Source organism: Solanum pennellii, chromosome 3 (genome assembly GCF_001406875.1).
Source record: "Solanum pennellii chromosome 3, SPENNV200".
Lineage (NCBI taxonomy): Eukaryota > Viridiplantae > Streptophyta > Magnoliopsida > Solanales > Solanaceae > Solanum > Solanum pennellii.
In genome coordinates this window covers 67,492,075-67,515,169 of record NC_028639.1, presented here as the reverse complement: position 1 = coordinate 67,515,169, position 23,095 = coordinate 67,492,075, and the positions used below count along the sequence as shown (strand labels likewise).

The window sequence follows — 23,095 nt, the reverse complement described above, 5'->3', positions numbered from 1 at the left end:
TATCACTCACACACACACACACATATATATAATATACATACATATACATGTGTACCCCCCCCCCCACCCCCAAATATTTGTTGTCAAAATCTATCGATTTCAAAAGTCGTTTTCTCTTTGTTGCTTCTCATTCATTCATTTTCTCCCCCATAACGTCTTGTAAAAAAGTTTTAAGTCCTTTTTTAGGGCTTCCCAATTATTGTCTTCAATTTTGTTCATATACCTAATTCCCCTACCTTCATAGTCTGATCATTTCAAGCTTTCGAACAGAAAAAAACGATTAGTACATATATCTCTCTTTTCTCTCTCTTTATACGAAAATTCATTGAATACTGAAACTCACAAAAGGTACTATTTCTTTCATTCATTCATTCTTGCCTTTTTTTTCGTGCTTTATTATAGAAATTATTCTTGAAAAGATTTCATCTCACTTCTTTTGATTGTATTTTTGTGCATCATATTGATCGAATTGATTACTAGCTACGTACAAAACAAGTATTTTCTTGAAATTAATCATGTAGCTAGTTATCATTTTTTCTGTTCAATTCCAATTGATAAAGCTTTTAGTTACTTACCAGAAAGGGATTTTTTTTTTCAAGTGAAGAAAAAAAGAAATTGCATTTTCTTAGCTACTCTATGCTTTTGACATTCTTTTGGTTAGGTCAAATAAAAGATTTATAGGGACCATATACTATAATTTTTATAGGTAATGATTCTAACATTACTACTACTGGAGTATATCTTTTCTAAAAGTCATATGACTGTATAATTAATGGATTATGTGTGTCTCGTATATAAGTTCTTTATAGATGAGAGACGAATTCAATATTTAAACACTGTCTTCAATTTTTAAGATTTTTAGCATTAAACTCATCGTATTTCAAAATCAATAAGTTTGTTTTAGGCCTTGATGAGTTTTTGTTAGACATATAACTTGAGGAATGTTAGTTTTCCGTTTTGCTTGTTTGATATTTTAGAGAACTATATATTATGATTCTCATACGTAGATGCTTCTAATGATATCACTGAAACTATTTTCAAAAGAAACTAAATCCATGGAGTTAATTAAAAGACAAAATTTAGTACTGGTATTCTTTTAAAATATTTTATACTTTGGCCAATTTCATGAACTTACAAGCTTATGGTAAATTCCTTAATCTTAGTTTGGCTAAAAAAAATTGGTTGATTAATGCAGGCACAGCCTAGAATTCCAATTGCATTATTTGTCTGTTCCATCATAGCTGCTCTATCCCATTTGATTTGACGGCTATCGTTTGGTTGGGAACTAGTTATCCCTAAATAATATGTTTTCCTGGTAACAATTCATACACCGCGTATATGAGATAACTATCACTGTAGTATAAATGATGGAATAAACTAATCAACAGACTACCTAATACCTTCAACCAAATGCATGATAAAATAGTTCTACATATTGTCCCTGAGATTATTTTACTTTGTACCTCATACCAAATGACTTTTCAAGGTAATAGTTTGACTAGTACTGTAAATATTCTAGAAACATGCATATTTAATACAATTACAAGTAGTATTAATTAGGAAATTGAGTATCTAAAATGAAAAAAAAAAAAGAAGAAAAGAGTATGTAACTGCATTTCATTTTGACCTACCAATCTCTACATTCATCATCAGTTTGTACTGATGAGATTTAGCTAGAGCCTAGCTAGAGTAGATGATAAGGCCAAAATGAAATGTAACTAGCTATATTTTTCTTTTTTGGGTATCCTCTTTAACCTTCTTTCTGGTAAGATACAAAAGAATAAAGCAATGATCTATGCATATGTAGTTATTATTTGTTGGATATAAGTTACACATATGTATACTAGTTCAATATATATAATTCAAATTCCTCAAAAGTTGAACTTACCTTTTCCCCGTTTTTTTTATATAACAATCTGGTATCTTGACCTAACTAACTTTGACTAATCCAAATTCGCACCATGTATTTCTTATCAGAGGTTTTTTTTTCATTTTGCAAAATTCGAATGAAATTAAAAACATCTAATTAAGAATGAAGGAATTATCCATTCCAAGACACTCCTTGTTCGTTGCCCTAATTCTTCTATATATTATTATACAATACCAATGTTGATATATATACTCCTTTTGTCTCAATTTTATTTCTCCGGTGTTTGACTTGATATATAGAAAGTTTAAGCTCTGTATATGGAGAAAATCATATTGGGAGCCTCATCCCTAAATGAGCTCTGTAGTATGCAATTCAGATCTAGTCGGAGCTCTGGACACTAAATGTGAAACCAAAAAGAAAAATAGACAGAAAATTTTAAGAAAATTATAATAACTTTTGAATCGTGTTGTCTTAAACTAAATGAAAGACGCATATGTAATTATTTGAGTTGCCCTAATTTTTTGTTTTTTTTTTCTTTTCAGAGCATCATTTTCTGTCTACTCACTCACCAATGGAAGATCATCAAAAGGAGCTACATTTTCTGTCTACTCACCAAAACGCACCAAATTCTTCCTCGTGGCCATCAGATTCCTCCGGTAACATAATCCGATCATCGGAATCAATCGAACCTCCTTCGTTAGACCTACAACTCTCCATCAGCGTACGACGACCAATAAAACCATCATCAACTCACAATCAAGGTATATTAATTCGACCTGCATCTCTAAACCACGATCACAATCAGTACAGCACCGATGTCCGGTTCGACTCGGGGTACGTTGAAGCCCTTAAATGGCAAGCCGCGGAGCAAATACGGCTCGCAGCCATTGAAAAAGCTTACGCGGAACGTGTGAGGGAGCTTACAAGAAGAGAAATAGAGCTGGCTCAGTCGGAATTCGCACGTGCGAGGAGTATGTGGGAAAGGGCAAAAGAGGAAGTTGAAAGAGCAGAAAAGTTGAAAGAAAGAGCAACTCGTAGGATTGATCCTACGTGCATGGAAGTTACTTGCCAATCTTGCAGTCAAAAATTTCGACCTCATTAAAATTTTATTATTATTATTATTGAGGGGGAAAAATAAAAATAAGATGTTATTTCTTTTTGATGTGAAAAAACTTATTAATAATTTGATGTATGATTTATAATTCTTTTGTTTTCTCTTCTTTCCATAGGATGACCAATTAATATTATGAAGTTATGTAGTAGCGTATATTATATCTTTGGTTAATCTAGCAGAATTTGATATATGTATGATTCTTCTTTTTATTTAATTAATTAACGTAATCTTCATAATATTGAAATTAAACATGAGATTTATTTCACCTACATATTTTATTTTGGTGTGTATGTTGTTTAAGTTATTTCAGAATCGAAAAAAAGAAAATAATTTTTGACATAACTTGCTATTTGGCCGTAAAAGTATCGAACATATTGCTGGTAATACTCGTATGATAAAATTTGAAAGTAAATTTTGTACTCAAATGAATCAAAAAACAATGCCATTTAGGAAAACAATAATTTTTCTGATTTTTCTAATACAGATTTTGGCAGTTTTGGGGAGAAGACGAGACTAAAAAGATAAATTTACATAACATTTGATTTTTTATTTTTGACAACATTAATAAAAAGGTACTCCCTCAGTCCGAAATTAAAATATTACATTAATTCGATATTTTAAACAAGAAAATTAGACATTTTAAAATTATATGAAAAGTACTATAAATTGAAATTTTTTGCATATTAATATTATGAAAAAATACATCTTAAAATGTTAGTCAAAGTTTTATAGTTTGACTCTAAAAATAGAAACCATGACAAACAATTCCGAACTAAGGGAATAACAATTATATTTTAGTTAATAATGTAAGTTATATATATATGCTAGTGTTACTTAGCACCATCCTTTGATCCAAGATTATTTGTTTTTCGATTCATGTTATATACTTTGATAGTTTTACACTCCATATAAATTTTTTAAATTTAATTTACGAGATTATACTATATATATATTATTGTTATTGTAATTTGACTTTTGAAGGTACAATTTTTTTAATTAGTATTTTATATTTTGTAGATCTAGTTATTATGATAGGTAGTGATGCAATCCTTATCGGAGTCTGTGTTAATAAGGAGATTTGCCTGAGTGTCATAAATCATCATAAAATTGAATGAATATATGGTCCCTATTTCACTTTTCAGCATTCAATTTTTTTTTTTTAAATTTAATTAAGATCGATGCTCATGATTATAACACTGGCTTACTCATCTGTACTTTATTAACTACGTACAAATAATTTGGCTATATATATATATATAAACATTTCAGTACAATTTAAAAAGACTTAAATTTAATACACCTTTGTCATCTAATATTCCAAATATGACATGAGCTAACCTAAATGCATTCGATGTTTATACCAATTTAATAAATATATGATACTTGAATACATATATATGTTCAAAGTTATATCGAGTAGTCATTAATAAAAGCGACAAAATAAAATGCACCATTCAAAGTTGTTTTTGTGTTCATTGGACTGCATAAATCAGAGTGCACAAACTCAAGTAACTCTGTTTCTCTTGATGGAGGGTTAGGTTTAAAGAACAATCTAGTATTTTTGACTTGACCATAATAAAGTAGTATGATCTAGTTTAAACACGAGTAAGAAGAATTCAACTTAAGATATTTTTAATGTCCCTTAATTTGATGTTTTGTTTAGCAAAAGAATGAGTGACATGAGATTCTTCTTTTACAAATGATGCTTTCTGGATAAGCCAAGATTTATAGACAACATTTTCTGGTGATTGATGCTTTTTACTCTTCATATATTTGCATTTATTCAAACTTGTATTTGTCTTTTTCCTTTCAAAGCCTGGAATACCATGATTTCTGACATTGACTGCCTCCCCCTTCTTCTCATTTATTTATTTCTTGACTGGTCAAATAACATAACACCACAAGACAAATATATAACATCAAAACTTGCCTACACATTTTCTATTCACACAAACTCCACAGGTTAAAAATAAATATATCACAAAAAAAACTCAAAATATGCTGTTTCTACTACTTTGGAAGATTCAAATAGTGCATCATGTGAATACTTCTAAAAAAAATAATAAATACTAACAAAAATATAGTAATAATATTTTAAGGGGGCATTCCGAGAATCGAACTCGGGACCTCTCGCACCCAAAGCGAGAATCATACCACTAGACCAAATGCCCAACCGTGTTTATACATTTTGGCCAAATTTTACTTAGCATAAACAAGACTTTTGAATAAGTTTATGACAACTGTATAATATTGTCCTTTATATTTGTGATCTTAAATATGCCACGTGAAATGTTGAAATTATAATGTTACGTAAAAAGAAAAGAGGTTATTCAGGTCATTCTTTTTTAAATAAACTAAAAAAGAAAATAGACCATTTGTTTTTCAAACAGAGGAAGTATATGTATGATATTTACTTTTATTACAAATCCACTCCGCTTCTTTCAACTTTAAGTTTTTAAATAATAACATATTTATTGTAATTTCATAAGTGGATATGAAAGAAAGTGGTGCAGACTCAGTCTTACTTTTACATTTGTGAAGGTAGAAGGACTGTTTCTGATAGACCTTCAACTCAATTAAAGCATAGCAAAACTCAAATATGTAAAGCAAATACAATATCAAAATATTGATCATATCGTAAAACAATGAAGAGAACAATAGCAACAAAAAAATAGTATGAAAATTGAAGCAAAGAAACCACAGGTAATACCAAAATCGAAGAATGAGAGAGTTAATAAAAGTAACAATAACAATTTTCTACCCTAATCTTCCTCCTCCTTATCTTCCTTTATATAGTATGTCTTGTCATTAGTAACTATACGTGTAGAATGTCACATCATGTCTAATCACCTGGATAAGTGAAAGGAGAATTAACCCTTGAAAGTAAAGTAGAATTTTAGAAGGCATTTAATGGCTTCACATATGACCCATTTAGTATCATAGTAGTTCAACCATTCAGGTTATTCTTTTTTAAATAAACTAAAAAAGAAAGTAGACCATTTGTTTTTAAACAGAGAAAGTATATGTATGATATTTACTTTTACTACAAATTGACTCCGCTTCTTTCAACTTTAAGTTTTTAAATAACAAAATATTTATTGTAATTTTAATAAGTGGATATGAAAGAAGGTGGTGCAGACTCGGTCTTACTTTTATATTTGTGAAGGTAGGAGGACTGTTTTCGATAAACCTTCAACTCAATTAAAGCATAGCAAAACTCAAATATGTAAAGCAAATACAACATCAAAATATTGATCATATCGTAAAACAACGAAGAGAACAATAGCAACAAAAAAATTGTATGAAAATTGAAGCAAAGAAACCACAGGTAATACCAAAATAGAAGAATGAGATAGTTAATAAAAGTAACAATAACAATTTTCTACCCTAATCTTCCTCCTCCTTATCTTCCTTTATATAGTATGTCTTGTCATTAGTAACTATACGTGTAGAATGTCACATCATGTCTAATCACCTGGATAAGTGAAAGGAGAATTAACCCTTGAAAGTAAAGTAGAATTTTAGAAGGCATTTAATGGCTTCACATATGACCCATTTAGTATCATAGTAGTTCAACCATTCAGGTTATTCTTTTTTAAATAAACTAAAAAAGAAAGTAGACCATTTGTTTTTAAACAGAGAAAGTATATGTATGATATTTACTTTTACTACAAATTGACTCCGCTTCTTTCAACTTTAAGTTTTTAAATAACAAAATATTTATTGTAATTTTAATAAGTGGATATGAAAGAAGGTGGTGCAGACTCGGTCTTACTTTTATATTTGTGAAGGTAGGAGGACTGTTTTCGATAAACCTTCAACTCAATTAAAGCATAGCAAAACTCAAATATGTAAAGCAAATACAACATCAAAATATTGATCATATCGTAAAACAACGAAGAGAACAATAGCAACAAAAAAATTGTATGAAAATTGAAGCAAAGAAACCACAGGTAATACCAAAATAGAAGAATGAGATAGTTTATAAAAGTAACAATAACAATTTTCTACCCTAATCTTCCTCCTCCTTATCTTCCTTTATATAGTATGTCTTGTCATTAGTAACTATACGTGTAGAATGTCACATCATGTCTAATCACCTGGATAAGTGAAAGGAGAATTAACCCTTGAAAGTAAAGAAGAATTTTAGAAGGCATTTAGTGGCTTCACATATGACCCATTTAGTATCATAGTAGTTCAACCATTTATGTAGGATTGCAAGGAGGAAGCGCAACAAATGAGGTAACAACAAAGTGGTTAAATATGACATATATAGTAGACAATTACAACTCACATATCAATAAATATATATAAAAAAAAAGCCATTTCAATGCACTGAACTAAGCTCTTGTTATGACCAACAAGTGTCTATTGTATGCAGAAAACAAGTACTTCATAAAGAAATTATCAGAAAAGACAACCACCAATCCCTCTGCTTCTACTGATAGACATCCGTTTCTTGATAACAGACAGTACATCAATCTCATGAACTTCAAAAATTGAATGTACACTGTATCCCCATCAAGGAAATGGCAAAAGAGAAAACAGAGCGCGGAATCAAGAGAATAATAATATCTTAAAACTTTCGTTGCTTGAATCTAGAAAATAAAACAATCTACAGTAGAAGGATTAATGCGTAACAGAACCTATTCAGAGCAACCCTCGAGTATGAAGTGACTCATAGGCAGTTCAATAATACAATTTCTGAAGGTTTACATCTTATAATTGTATTTGTCGAGACACCTGCTTACCTAGTATGGTTGACAGTTCTGAGAGACGAGATAAATCGAAACTACATGAAAAAGGGAAGTTTTCAGCTAGCTGGTTCATATCTACAGACACAATCATAAATATTCCCTTTAACCAATTTTGCTGCCAATCGCTGATTCTTCACCATAGCAAGCTGCAAAATCACATAAACCATGTCAAAGAAGACTCTGGCACAAAGAGAGCTCATTATACTTTACACTATTCAACATCCTGCATACTCGACGAAATACCAAATAAGCTGGTTCAATAAACCGCTAATAGGACATCATGACTAAATAAAATAATGGAAAAAGCTAGTCTAACTTAAAATTTCATGGAAGGTACTTATGGAGCTCCATTTGATATTCACTAGAACCATATGAATAATATGCAGAAACAGTCTTTAACATGTTTTAAGTGACTGCTATAATCCTTACCTTGAGAGCATCACATTTGAACTTTGCATTATAATTGGTATGCAAAGACCGACCCATCCCTTCCAAAATTACCTGCACCAGGGAAAAAACATCCTCAGTAAGTTGCACTTATTTTCTCAATGAGATAGTCACATCTTTTAGTGTATTAAAGAAAGGAGCACCATACCAGATCTGCATCTTTGGCTGCAGCTGCTAACTCTGAGCTCACTTGCCTCAAGTCTATGCATGGACTACCACATCCATTCTCCACAACCATTAGAGGAACGGAAGGTGTATTTTCCTTGTAACCATCTTGGATATTACTCATAGCGTCAACAAGCAAGCCTCCTGCTTCAGCTGCTCCTCGAAGAATATCACAGTGCTGTAAGCCAAAGCAATATTAGCGAGCTAATGAGATATTATGTCGAGTGGACGAGAGAGAGAGAGAGAGAGAGCTCTAAAATATTATACAAATAGGCCTTATTCGTGCATAGATTTATTTCTGTTTACAGAACAAGGTAAAAAGCATTATTCCTCTATTTAGAGGAGTTATACATCCAAAGGCGGATCCATGATTTAAGTTTATGGGTTCCTACAACGACTTCAAGTTAATATATACAATATATGGGTTAGCAGTCAAATATTTATAGATATTACAGAAATTTCCAAACATATATTCAGAGTCTGAGCAAAAATTACTTGGTTCACATGAGCCTGTAACTGAAGCTGTAGACCCGCCCCCGTATGCATCTCATTATTTATAACTAATAGGAAGGCATTAAAAATCAACATACCTTTGCAGCCTCAGCAACAATATCAGGCAATTCCATTGCAGTAACATCATTTAGTGCAGGAAGTGAGTTCGCTACCAGTACAACCTGCATAAAATTTTGAATGGTTGATCTTGGAACCTAAAACTTTCAGCATATATGGAAGGAGATAGGGAAGGATCATACTGATAGACTTTACTGCTTAAATAGTAAGCAAAGGAACAAATATTGTTGCTTCACACTAGATACACTGATATTACAACAAAAAGTATGAAAACAAAACAATAACTAGTACCCTACTAACATCATAAGTTGCATCCTAAGACATTAATGAACTTTAGTAATATAATCATAAAGATCACAACTTTTCTAGACATTCGAGAGACTAGAAACTCTCCCAGAATTCCCTTTTCTTTATTTTCTGAATATACCCTTTATAACTGCCCTACCCCTCTTTCTCAGAAAAAACCACCCAATCATGACAGTTACTAAGTTTCTTAATTGTTTATTTTGGCCTCCTGGAATAAGTTTTCATATGTTGAGGCTCTTCACATACAAAGCAAACAAGGTAGCAATTGAAAGTGGTTCTTACAAGTTAAATAAACACTAATCTTGTACATTATCAAATAAGCGAAGTATCACTAAATTACCATGAAGCAAAACATGAAAAATTTAGATTCATTTAAAGGCAAACCATACTTCAGTTCCACGCCGGAGAAGTTCCCTTGCAAGGGGAAGCATCCCTAAAACAATATCTGCACCTGAGTTGTCAACAAAAAGCAGTGCTCTTTTATGTGGCTGAGGCTTTTTGTCTCCAAACCCTAGCATTCTCTCTTTAAAAGCATCAAAATCATCCACCTAAAGACATAAGCATGTCATTAAATGCACATTCTCTAGCAGTAAACAAAAAACAACATAAGTACGACTTTTCTAATATTCTTTTTCCTTTCACTTGCCCGCCACGGTCTTTGCATCTTCTTGCGACTCATTCTATAGATTTCAATAATTGTTCCTTTGTGATAGAGATCAACACAGGCACGTGATCCCCAATCAAAGATATTAGCAGCAAGAACACCTTCTATTAGTGTAAGTAATCTCATATCCTACAAGATAGATAGAAACTAGATGTATCAGCAAAAAGACAAAAAAATACACAACATATATTTAATCATCTAGCTAACCTGAGGAGAAAGGGAAAAAAAGAGGAGAGAAGGAAATATATGAGAAAATTCATACCTCAGTCAGGCTATCTAACTCCATCAGAAGATCAGGTAAAACTGCAAGTGAAGCTTCATTTTCCCTATAAAATATTCGATGAGTGGGGTATGATAAGTGTACTTGCTTCCAAGACAATAGAACAAAAATGTGTCCCTTCCATATGAAGATACCTTTGTTTAATGGTACGGTAAGCATCAAAAAAGTGAAACTCTCTCAAGCATTCTTCTCTTAGCTCCAAAAGGTTGGCGAGCCCTAGCTTTCCATAAGCTGCAGGTTCCTCCATCAATCTGTAACAAAATATAAGGAAATCCTATTAGCTCTATAACCTCCTGGTTTTCACTAACAAAATTAATTCTTCCATTTTTAAATTTCTCTATTCAAGATCTAGAGCAGTTAAGCATGTAGTGAAGTAGTTCCAATCTTTAGCTAAGGAATATGGCCTAAGCTCCTGTTAGCTTTCATTAAGATCAAGATGTCGGAACTTGAATATACATACCAATCTTAAATTATTGTGTCAAGATTTGAATACGTTATGATTAAAACTCATGGTTTTCAGCATCTGAGTATGGACAGTTAATCTTTATTTAAAAAGTAATAAATACAGAATTCAAATTGAATACAAATATATATATATTTTTTTATGACAAGGGAAACCCGCAGCCGCTACCCTTTAGGTGCGCACAGGGTAAAAACCCCGCTCCTATACAATAACTCGCAAACCAAATAGGAGAGGTAACCCGCACCAGGCTTGACCCAGAAGACAAACCTCTTGCTTTCACTGGCAAGGGGTTTCGAACTTGAGACCTCCAACATGGAAGTCCCAAGCTCAAACCACTGGGCCACCCCGAAGGGTGAATACAAATATATTTTACATCCACAAAATAGTACTCCCTCAGTTTCAATATATGTTGCAAAGTTTGAATATGTATGAAATTTAAAGAAGTATGCAAGACTTCTGATTTCTTTTAATAAAGTTATTTACCTTGTAAAAAAAAGATAAATGAACTCTCAGTATCCTACATAAGAACAAACACTATTTCCTAAAGATTAATTAACTAAAAGACCTACATAACAACAAGCTACTTAAAATAACATCTAGAGAATCTAGAGATGGATATGGAAAAGGGATACTAAATAAAAAATTGCAGCTAAATAAACCATGAACGATACCTAGCCAAGTGTGCAGAAAATGCCCGAGCAAATGCATCACCCCTTCTTTTTGCGTCGTCGGTTCCACCCTCACTAGCCACTGCCTGGAAGTCAAGGATTAGCTTCTCAAACCATAAAAATATGGGAGACATAACAAGATAATATAAAACAAAAGTAAACAGTGATGCACATTCCACAAATCAAAACAAAATGGCATTGATTTCCCTTTATTGTTCTAAACAATCAAAAGATTGGGTATGACATTGCATGAACGAATGAACAGCTGAAGGACAAATCAGTTCCTTGACCTAGGGGAAGGGACAAGAAGAGAGTGGAAATCTTCCATCCTAACCCCTCTGACCTAGTTTTTATCTGGAAAAGAAAACCTGTCAAGTCGAGCTTTACCCTTTTCAAAATTGAGTCACTTTTATATATTGGTTTTCTACAAGATAGTATAAGTAAAGTTACTCACAATATTGGCTTGTTCTATCCACAAAATTAGGAGTATCACAAACCTCACATGTAGCAACAATTTAAGAAAGAGATCAGAACTCGGAGCAGTGCATGAAGAGATTAACAAGAATATGAGGTCTAAAGAATCAATATTATGCAGATGATATTGTACAAGGTTATAAACATTTATTAGTTCCTCCACACATTTCTAGGTAATCCATACTCCACTTACCCCTTGCGCTAATGTGGTAATTTCAGCATGGTATTCATCTATATATTTTTGAGTCCATTACAAGATCCTGTATTGCTTATTATAAGGACACTGAAAAGAGAGTCACTTGGAACTCTGGTACTTCGGTCTCTTTGGTGGGTTAATGAGAGAATGTGATGTATTCAAATGCAATAATAATTCATAATGCAGCTATCCTTCAGTACAATATGTTGCTTTTGGCTTGATTTTCATGCAACATAATTGGGTTTCAACAGTTATGGCATATGTTTGGCTAGATGACTTAACAACAACTATGCCTCAATACCATATTATTAGTTGAGGTAGGTATTTTGCTAGATGAAAATGCAACAACCGTTCATAACCCAGCATGTCCTTTAAGTACAAAAGGTTGGTTTTGAATTGATTTTGGGGGAACAGAATTGAGCTTTTCATCAACATTTTACCTCCAACATTTAGAAGCTAATCCTCTCTCACGCAATGCAACTTTATGAAGATATCATTCAGATTTACAATGATGTGAAAAGCAATAACAGTCCTCTTTTCGTCTTTATTTACCAAGGAAATTGCTTTACTGGTCTTGCATTTTCGGCACTCAAATTTTTAATTAAACATGATTGTTTGATAGGTCACGAATTGAGACACGTAATACATGGAAATCTTCTTCTCTTGGGCTGAAACAAGGATTTTGACATGATAAAAGATCAATATCTTACCTTGTCAACAAGATCCGACAAATGCTCAGATAACACAGTGAACCAGTACCTATAGCACCGCCAACTTTTAGTCTCAGAAAAATAAGAAAGAAACTAAAAACAGGAAAGCAGACTTGCTTGGCTATTACAGAGGGGGGGGGGGAAGGCATCTTAGTAGTGTTCAATTTCAACTTACTCTAGCTCGCCGTGATCTGATAGGTCTATGGTATTTGGCTCATATCTGTTAAAAAGCAATTCAAAACTCGGTAAAACACAATAATCTCCAAATGAGTGTTCGAGAAATAGTAAACATACATATACTTCAAGTAAATCCTTCCCTTGTCAAGTACCCTCTACAGCTACACAAATAATGAAAGATAATAAAACAAAAATGGGGCATTGCTAGAAGAGTGACAGTAGTTTGCAGGCTAACCAAGTCTGGAGACCAAGATGAAGAAAAACTAGCATCCTCTTCAAAGAAAACAAACACAATGGAATGAAACTAAGATAGCCAGAGATAGAATTGAAAGTAAAATAACCAGAATGTACAAACAGAAAATGATTGCAACTAGGAAGGCATGAACTATGAAAGACCAGCTCAAATAAAGAGCAGCACCTTTTGTGGAGCCACGTGGAAATTGTAAAAGTTCTGCCCAAAATCAACTTACGTTTTTGGATCTGCTAAAAGTGGGAAAACCTCCAAAGATGGGACCAGATGCAAAACTCCTACATTTAATTTGCTTGCATCAGATCGCAGAACTCCTTTAGATGATGGAACTTCAAAGCCTCCAAGGCCGGTAGTAGCTGGTGGAGCCATTGGAACAGGAGCAGTAATTTCAGTTCCCTTCCGCACAAATTTCTCCATCCACGATATCTGCAATCAAATAAAGCTTATTACGTAACATATCCCATCAAAAACCAGAATACTAATAGACAAGAAACATCAAGCTACATTAAGTCTTTGAAAAAAAGAATCGATCTCTCAAAATTTAATCCAGTTGACCTGCTGACCTTAGCTTCTATCAATTCAAAATTCAGTACAGCTTGTCAAGGACCTATGGAGAAGAACCTTGTATAAGTTCAAAACTAATAAAGCTAGTCAAGCAACTATGGAAGCAGGCAGAGAAGGAGGAGGATAACAAGTAATTATACAGAAGGAATGTTCTCCAACCATCTCTAGAAGCAACTCTTTACCTATCCTCATAAAAACATTAACAATTCAGATTATATATGTAAAGAACAATAGTTGCATAGTTAATACCAAACTGGACAAATAGCTCAACAAAACCAGAATTGTGGGTATATTGAACTAACTGGGTCGGTTTAGTGATGTGACTCGTAACCTTTACACAACCCATGACACTTCAACTTATATGGCCAACTTCATGTGCCTTTTTACATGCCACTTCCAATTATTCTACTTGTATGTATTGTTGATTACAAATGGATACCATATTCCCACCTTGTCAAACAGAGGTTACCCCACATAATTTTATTTTTTTATGTAGTGGTTACCCCACAGAATATATGCTTTATAGCTTTAGGAATTTATTCCTTATTAAAAATAATAAAGAAAATATACTCGTTAGGAAACAAAAGTCCTCACATCTTGCATTCAGAAACTACTTGCAATAATCTATGGCATAAGAAACAGCTTAGAAACTCCATGCAAAAGCAAGAACTAAAATGTCAAATCAGTAGCTGCAAGGAACATTTGCATGGCATTCAAACTATTGAAAGACACTAGTGATAACAGTCTAAGCCATACATAAAGCTTATCAAATTCTGACACAAGTTTAAGCGTGAACTAGCTGAGTTGGCAAGTTAGTTAGATGATGTGGCCAGTTAGTTAGAAGTAGTTTAAGTCGTTAGACTAGAGCAGTTTTCCAAATTTCAGTTACTAGTTCAATTCCATAAATATAGTCATTACATGTAATTGGATTCATTCATGAAATAATATCTGATTCTCTCTTCTACATTCAATCCATCCTCAATTCTCGGTCATAACTCTGATTTGACTATCATCTTCTTCGAGTTCTATCTCCTAGATTAACTACTTCCATTTCAGATTGCTTAATTGCATCACATTCAAACCCAATACCCAGTGCACAAGAATTTAAAACTTTAAAGTAATACTAACCTTCTCATTCAAATCTCCCAACGGTGGGCCATGAATATTTCCTCCAATGTATGGTGCACCCATTGGGAATCTTTCCACTAAGTGATGGACCATCAGATCATCTAAACCATGCTTTTCGTAGCTCATAAAAGCACCCAGAGCTCCCAAGAAACCTTCATGTCGCAAGAACATAGCTTGTGCGTCTCCCTTGGACCTTTTCAAAGATTTGAAGTAGGGGTGAAATTGATGAAGAGACAATAATGAATGAAAGAAAGATGCACATGGTTTGGAGGAAAGAACTAGGAAAAGATCTACTGACTAGTTATAAATAATGAAGTGTAGTAAATTAATCAATTTCTCACCAGAACTGAACAGCAAAAGATATTGTGTCCATGGTGTAAGCATGACCTCGTATGAAAAATCCTCCAAAGAATATCCTTTTGAGTCCAAAACGCAGTGCATTGAGATAAGCTATCTAGAAGATGTTTTAAAGATAAATTTCATGATTAGGCAATATCTAACAGTAAAAAAGTACCCGTCATGCAATGACTCAAATCCCAGAAACTACTCATTCAGAAAGGAAAGAATCAGAAATATACCTAACCATTTTTCTCTTTCCAGGACAAAGTAAATAGAGCTAATTGAACCAACAATATGAACCTCTTGTCATGGAGGACTTGCAGAAGAATTTGCCTGATACTAAATAATGGAGGCACTCATGTTCTTGAAACTCTTTTTGGGTTTCTTCACAAGGCAAGGCATTTGATATTAAATCAACTAGAAGCTAGAAATAGAAACTCAAATTTCCATAACCGTTAGTGATGCCCGTGTCCTAGTTGGTCAAAAGCTATTCAGGCCGTAAACCACATCAGTATCCTATCATCTATTTCTATACAGAGCCACTTATTCATGTAGGTTAAGTTTTAACAAGATATCAGCCATAACTCATATGTAATAGTGAACGATCTTGATGTTCAAAATCTAAACGGGCATATTCTGGAACGTTTGGCTCGAGAGGAACAACAGATGTCTTGAGGGGAAGGAACAGAATTCTTTGATGTTGAAGTATAGATACATTCGTAGTTCAAAAGGCTGGTGTAATGCTGAATTCTTGAATGATCTCAATGTAATGATAGATTTTAATGATCCCATACAGCCTTAGAGGATTCCTAGATAGTGTTGTTTTACCTTCTTGGTGCTGAGTTTATTATCAATAATATGTTTGCTCATCAAAAGAGAACACGCAAACAATGATTTCTTGGTCCAGTTCCATTCTATGAGATCAACAACATCTCCAGTCTATTATGAGTAATCCCACAAGTTGGGACCTGGTTTCTACGAGACCAACTATTTACAAATTTGTCACAAAATTATCACTAAGTGCACAAAACAGGATAGGACCTAAAAATGCATCTAACCCTACATACTGAACCTTTTATTTATCAAGAAAAAGTTTCCATTAGTATAACAGGGCCAATTCAGACCCTAAATATAGAACTTGAAGTAAATGCTTTGTAAAATTGTAGGGATCTTGAACGTGGGATACCTGACCAATATTATATGAAATCATGCGCAGCAGGGATAGAGAGATGTCTTCAGGCTTATAATCTTTAAGATCCTTGTTTTCTGAAATGGTCTTCCCAAAACTCGAAGCGATTGTTGAAGCTGAAAGGCCAATCTATAGAGATATTATAGATATTGAGTAGATAATCATTAGGATGCATAGAAAATATGAACTAAATAAAACAAAAAGGAAAACAACTACAGGCTCTCAGGAGAAACATGGATCTTATTTTCCCCCATGATTAAACACATAAGCAGACCACTAAAGTTCACCTCTGTTTAATTAGTACAATAAATCCTAGATAATAGAACCTGGTCTATTGGAATGTACCTTTGAGTAATCCATACCACCATATATGTCACCAACAAGCATGTCTATGGTGCTATTGTCTCCACGCTGACTGAGCTCTAACAGTTCATCAAAACTGTAACAGAGAATTGACAGAATCAATTACAATAACATTTAGCCCCATATTAGAGTGTTTAGGATGTCATATCCCAAGGCTGGTAGAATCTGGAACAATATCCCATTTTCACTCATACAAAAATTGGAATACTGACCCATCGTGAATGGGCTTAAATACACATGATGAGATAAATTTGCGTTATAATCTTTTGTTACCCTTTGGAACTCTCAAAACCTTCTTGGTGATAAAATAATAATATTGACTTCAACTTCTCAAAAAACAAGAGAGGGAAAAAAAGAGGAACGATTGATGTGAGAGATTGTGCTCAGGATTCTAAATCATCTATAATGTCTCTAATTTATTCTCTTTAAACATTATCTGATTGCTGTCTAATCAAAAGTACCTCTTGCATTTAGTCAACAACCTCCCCAATCCCCAATATGTACCACCTCCAACATTTGTGCCACTGACCCGCTGAAACTGCCCATCCCCATCAACCTATAATAACGCAAAAAGAAGACATTAGTGGGAACTCGAATTTTTCATTAGCTCAATAACACCAAACAAGAACTAAGGCAGAGTACCTTGATCATACTAACACCAGAACCGATATTCACAAGCAAATATGGAAATAAATCATTCTGGTCTATCTGCACAAACTCCTTGTGACCCTCCATATGCGTAAAAGCTTCATGACGGATTGCCTATTCAAAAACAGCTTTCAACAATATAACCAACAAAGGTAATAATGTAAGCAAAAGTCAAAAAGATCATTGTCTGAAAGCCCCCAAGCTAAATTAAGTTAAACTACGCAATGATGAGGCCAAACCTGCCTGACCATGAACATCCAATAGACACAAAATATCCTGCCTGACCATGAACATCCAATAGACACAAAATATTCTTACATAAAAAAGAAAGAAGACAACAACTTGTGAATTAACTTCTTCAAAATAAAGTGAAAGCTGTAGCCAAGTAAGAAATGCTATATGGATTAGTTTCAGGAATATACTTATATGAAATGGTATGATTTCATTGATATAGGGGACCAGTGCAGCTTCTGCAGGTCACTGATATATAAATATGCATAGAAATGTAACCCCTAAAAGGATCTCACTAGACAACTTGCTGATTGGATACTGGAACACAACTATATTTCAACTTCCCATGTGAAATCAGAACTTAAACCAAGCAAAAAAGGAAAAAAACTAGTCACTTGAAAGCATAACAAAAGATGTATAACAACAAGGAGATGAAAGTATTAGAATGAAGAAGCCAGTCCTCTTTAAGGATATATCAATTACAGTGTGCAATCATATCTTTGTAAGAATGAAACTATCTGTGCAAACGAATAAATGAAAAAACCATGCAATAACATATTTGTAAAAATACCAATTACAGTGCACAATGATATCTTTGTAAGAATGAAACTATCTGTGCAAACAAATAAATGAACGAGCCATGCAATAATATATTTGTAAAAATAAAACTAAATCTGTCAAGCAAATCAAAAAGAGAGCCTTTAAGACCTATTTTGCACTCGTACAGCTGTATTCAGAATGCAAAATTCAGTACATTCCATCAGCAATTGATAACATAGACTATAGCATAAACTTGTTGAAAATTTTGCTGAAGAGGCTAATTTTCCAACTTCACATTCTGACATATTCAACAGCCATCAACAGTCAGTATTCCTTCAATAAATAAAGAAGACAAAAAATAGCACAACAAATGCAGATGCATAGACCTACTACTAAACTATTTCATTCATTAAGAGCACGACACATGCAGATGCAAGGACGTCCCTATGTCAGAAATCAATTAATCCCAAAATAGTTTTGTTACTAACCAGAGCCTTGAGATGAAGGCAAAGTCTACATAAAAGAAAACACTAGAATGGCTACTTTATTCGTCAGTAAAAAACAAAGTATAAACAACAACTACACCTTAACCCAAACAAGTTGAGGTCAGCTATATGAATTCTCACTGACCATGTAACTTCATTTAAGCTCATCTCAGACAAACATTATACATAATAAAAAGTGTCCCCACTTGTGGAATAACACTAACTTTGTTATTGTAGTAAAAATATAAGTTCTATAAGCTTTCTACATTTTTTACTGGCATGTTCTTCATTTAAAAATTAAATTAACACATTATTCTTTATGCATCTTCAGCTTAAAGCTATGGGGATTAGGATGGTTCTGGTTTTCACAACTTGAATTTTCCTGTTCTTAATGTGGAGCTAAAGGGTGAAAGCACTATGGCAGTCAACTTTCAAGGATATAAAATAGTCGAGAGCTGTACTTTTTGAAAGTTAGGTGAAGGTACTTCCGAAATATATAAGAACAGAGCTATCTATAATATATCCTATTAAAACTGTAAAAAATTTCATTGGTTAAGTCAGAGGCTCTTCTTGAAGTAATTAACAAATCCTGAATGTCAGATACTTCATGACGATCTCTATCCTAAAATTGTGGCCCAGAAAGCCCGCTGTAAGACAATTTACAAGTAAATTTGAAAATCAGCATTGGGTTTTTCTTTGTACTACTCCCAAGAGAAATGTGATCAAGAAAGCAACATTTATGCACTCTATTCAGTCAAAGAAAGGACTTGGATCTAAACCTGCCACTATGGAGAAAATGCAGAGTGAGACAGTTGAGCAAAAAAAGATCATTTTTATCTTACCTTGAGTAAGAAATTTGCACCAGAAACAAGACAATTCATTTCATCTTCTTTCTCTATACTGACTCCCAGCCTTTCCTTAAAAAGATCAGCAAACTTATATGCCCCACCGCCTGTAGCCTTTCCACAAAACCAAACTAGTTAAACCTGTAGCCTTTTCACAGAACCAAACCAGTTAAACCTGTAGCCTTTTCACAAAAAACAAACCAGTAAAATAGGTGAATGTATGTGTGAATTATCAAAACTAATAACCACATTACACATTGTTATTATATAGTTAAAGCACTTCCTGAATAACTGTTCCGAAGTGGTAACCAGAGTCCAGAGTATAGTAGGTTATTTATTTTTTATGAGGTTAATCCTCAAAGACAGCTGCACCCTTTGATACTCAGGGTAATGGTCCCTCCCCTCTACCCTTCTCCACTTAATTAACACCAAACTTGATTTACACTGCACACTGCACAGGGATCACTATGACCCAAGTTATAAGTCCCTCGATCTTTCCCATTTGAACTAAGCCGTGGGGGCTAATATGGTGGATTCTATTATTATCAATAATCATCAGAGAAGAATTCAATGAGGATCTCATTAGGACATCGGTAAGTTTCTATTAGTAGTTTATTACAAATGAAATATACACCAAGATGATCCTGTAGTTTAAGTAGCTCAGGAAAAAAAAAATACCACACATACGAGACAGGAGATTTTCTTTGATGAAATAGGGGTACAATTACGAAAACTAGTTCAATTATAAGACCCGTCTAGCTATGCCTGTATAGCCGTACATGTAATCAGTTTCTCTTCACTTAGACCTCAGAGCTCTAACATTTATTTAGTTTCTTAATTCCTATTCTTTTAATTTTTCTTATTTTTCTTTCTCCTTGTTTTTCACTTGCACTTATTTTGAGTACTTCAAAGTTTAAACCAATTTGCCTCTTCCTCCATTTAATGTGATTCTGATCAAACTAAAACTGGAAGTAGACATCCTGGCTCAATAGCATTGATACATAAAATAAAATAAAAAGTGTTCCCTCTTTAACAGTTCAAATTTTTCTATCCAGTGGTCACAAAGCTCTACATGGAACCAGAGAAAATAAGGTTCCTAGGTTTAAATGACACTATGCCTGATATCAAAGAAGTACTTGCACATGTTTGGCCCTAGCAAAGAGAATAATACATCATTTGAAGGAAGAAAATGAAGTGCCTAGCTCAAATGTAAGGAAGTGTGCTATTAAATAATCAAACAAAGAAAAGTCACCTCCCTCACAACATTAACTAAAAAATGAGGTTGACACGCAATTTAACGAATATGATGCTCACCTTAATTACTGCATTTTCACTAGGTGGGGCATCGGAAGGCCAACATCGTGGATCCATCCCTGTCCACAAGATTATGAACAAAATGTAAAAACTACTCTTGCCAATGTACGTCATGTTGATCAAGAACATTTGAAACACGGGGCAATACAGGGCATTTACAAAATGAGCAATTTAAAAATTATGCACAAATCAAAGAACTATACCACCACAGTGAAGTTGCTTGGAATGTATAAAATCTAAGCACTCATTGATTTTCGATGTCTCAAACTTCACAAAATGAAGCCTCCCTCCAAGGATAGGATAGCTTCTTCTGCTGCCATTAGTAACACCCAATCTCTCCTTAACTTTCCTCTTTCTCCCATCATCCACTTGTCGGTCCGCGTGTCTTGAAAAGTAAATCAGCTTGATAAGAGAGCCTGGATTAAGAAATCCATGGGAAATATTATTCCAGTACTAATAGTAGTATGATTTAGGTTAATCGTAATTAGCTTTTCGCACATCAAACTCAGAACCAGTGCAAGAGTTCCGCATTACACCAACAAGCATACAAAAGCAGATAAAGTTGGGACAAACGTCAGACTTGGAGACACCACAAGAAAAAGTTGTGCGGACTCTTTACTCGATGCCACACCCATGTCGGATTCTCTAAACCTACACTACTGTTGGAGAATCCTACATGCAACCGTTGACATCTTTTAAGAGTCCGAGCAACAGTCCACAATCATTCATATCAGTGGTAGCTTTTTGCCCAAATTTTCAAAGTTATCAAAGGACATATTAGCAACATTGAACTGAAAGTATGAAACTAAACAAGAAAATATCAACTTCACTGACAATAAGAATTACACAAACATCAAAACCGAAACTTCTTAAGACTCCTATAAAGACATGAAAATTTACCACCAATATCCAAAGCAAGGTGTGAAATATCATCAGTCTGATTAGGCAACAGAATTGCAGGATCCTTCTCCTCAAAATTCCCCTGAATTGCAGCACCACTTACATCTAGCTGTGGACGAGAAGATGACCTATGAATTGAACTCCCAGGCAAAGGCGCCATATCTTTCTCTACAATATCCTTCTCAGTCATCTGTTGAGATTCCTCATTTATATCGTCAATTTCAATGTGAGAGTGGTCCTTTGTCGTTGAACTTGCCATTAACTCACTCTCTCTCTCTCTCTCTCTATGTCCTTCCTACCTTGCTCCTAAACCTAAACAATTTTTCTTTAGTCAATTGGGTCCAATTTGGTTAGCGCACAGTACTTTACTCCAAACAAAATTCAAGTTCAGCCACCAAACCAAACAAACTACTGTGACGAATAAACAAGTATTTATTGGGCAGTGAAAGTCAATATTCAAAATTACCCAGAACCCATATAATACTAAAACAATAAAACTACAAGTAGTAACAATAATAATAATAAAAGGATTGATTAATCACCGGTTACAGGCTGTAGACGGCTTTTAGTTTCCCCCTACCTACTAGTAGAGATTTAATTACGCAGGACGAAGATTAAAGTTTGAATGATCTCTATCTAAACAATAAGTTCAAACATTGATGAATTCGCCGTAAATGGCAGTGACAAGTGTAAAACAACCTAAAATATTGGGACCCAGAAAAGAAAAAGTAAACAAGACGATGATGTTAACAAACCCAACAAAGACAGGAGGATTATTAATAAGAGAATCTTGAATCTTGAATCTTGATTCTGAGTCGACCCAGTTGTGGAGGATTAGAATTTTGAATGTAGTTCTTGATTTTCAGTCGTGTACTTCTCAATTGGTCTTGCAATAAATAAATAAAGACTACAAAGAAGCGCTGAATGGTGGTCCGTTCAGCGAGTAGACCCGCAACGCAGCGAGAAAAATACTTTCGCAATAATGTTATGAAATTCTTAGAGTTTAAATACGAAAGATGTAAAAAAATATTTTTTTTATAATTATATAATACATTAAAAATTAGTATGTATCATCTTCCACATTGTATTTGGTTGTTGGGTTCTTTCTTTATAGCAGAAGATTAATAACACTTCTTTATATATTAATGATAATTTAATTTTAAAGCATATATCTTTGTCTCAGAATGAGATAATTTATTGCATCAAAATCCAATACAAAAAGACGAATGTTGTAAAGAAAGCTCAGAATATAAGAAAAAAAAGACAAGAAGTATAAGATAGAGGAGATAATTTTCTTATTCAAGTATATATCAAATGGTGAGTGATATCTCTATTTATAGTGTTGAGATATCACTCCCAAAAGTCATTTAACTAGTAGATACATAGTTATCTACATTGTTATCCAAAAGGGGGGTTAATATCATCTAGGGAATACACA

The 23,095-nt window shown here is 33.7% G+C and overlaps 2 protein-coding genes and 1 non-coding gene across 6 annotated transcripts; 1 reads left to right on the top strand and 2 right to left on the bottom strand.

Annotated features, from left to right (window-relative positions):
• On the top strand, positions 1–3,172 carry LOC107012959 (zinc finger protein SHOOT GRAVITROPISM 5). 3 transcript variants are annotated; one of them, XM_027915336.1, is made up of 3 exons: positions 1–348; positions 1,196–1,315; positions 2,413–3,172. In XM_027915336.1, the coding sequence occupies exon 3, from the start codon at positions 2,442–2,444 to the stop codon at positions 2,970–2,972; it is 531 nt and encodes a 176-aa protein (XP_027771137.1). In that variant the 5' UTR covers positions 1–348; positions 1,196–1,315; positions 2,413–2,441; the 3' UTR covers positions 2,973–3,172. The 3 variants fall into 3 exon arrangements, with proteins under 3 accessions (XP_027771137.1, XP_015068421.1, XP_027771138.1); XM_015212935.2 differs by lacking the exon at positions 1,196–1,315; XM_027915337.1 differs by lacking the exons at positions 1–348; positions 1,196–1,315 and adding an exon at positions 445–706.
• A 1,911-nt stretch (positions 3,173–5,083) lies between these two features.
• On the bottom strand, positions 5,084–5,155 carry TRNAP-UGG. Its single transcript has one exon. It is a non-coding gene; the product is annotated as a tRNA-Pro (tRNA).
• Positions 5,156–7,556: 2,401 nt separating this feature from the next.
• LOC107014523 (pantothenate kinase 2) lies at positions 7,557–22,593 on the bottom strand. Of its 2 annotated transcripts, XM_015214454.2 has the most exons (23): positions 22,413–22,593; positions 21,658–21,969; positions 20,961–21,173; positions 20,758–20,816; positions 19,441–19,557; positions 17,337–17,456; positions 17,156–17,250; positions 16,677–16,770; positions 16,329–16,460; positions 15,145–15,257; positions 14,804–14,996; positions 13,332–13,537; positions 12,860–12,904; positions 12,685–12,733; positions 11,308–11,390; positions 10,308–10,424; positions 10,156–10,219; positions 9,876–10,022; positions 9,619–9,777; positions 8,944–9,027; positions 8,337–8,531; positions 8,171–8,242; positions 7,557–7,887 (listed from the first exon to the last, which is right to left on the bottom strand). In XM_015214454.2, the coding sequence occupies exons 2-23, from the start codon at positions 21,914–21,916 to the stop codon at positions 7,798–7,800; spliced, it is 2,706 nt and encodes a 901-aa protein (XP_015069940.1). In that variant the 5' UTR covers positions 21,917–21,969; positions 22,413–22,593; the 3' UTR covers positions 7,557–7,797. The 2 variants fall into 2 exon arrangements, with proteins under 2 accessions (XP_015069940.1, XP_015069939.1); XM_015214453.2 differs by having other exon boundaries at positions 21,658–22,593.
• Between the last annotated feature and the right edge of the window lie 502 nt (positions 22,594–23,095).

Bases quoted from the DNA above. Each gene is read 5' to 3' on its own strand.
- LOC107014523 (XM_015214453.2), bottom strand. From the start codon at position 21,916: ATGGCAAGTTCAACGACAAAGGACCACTCTCACATTGAAATTGACGAT. The intron at 15,258-16,328 runs GTATCCCACGTT...AACATCTTCTAG, and splicing joins TTTCATATAATATTGGTCAG to ATAGCTTATCTCAATGCACT. The intron at 9,778-9,875 runs GCAAGTGAAAGG...TTATGTCTTTAG, and splicing joins AGATGCAAAGACCGTGGCGG to GTGGATGATTTTGATGCTTT.
- LOC107012959 (XM_015212935.2), top strand. From the start codon at position 2,442: ATGGAAGATCATCAAAAGGAGCTACATTTTCTGTCTACTCACCAAAAC.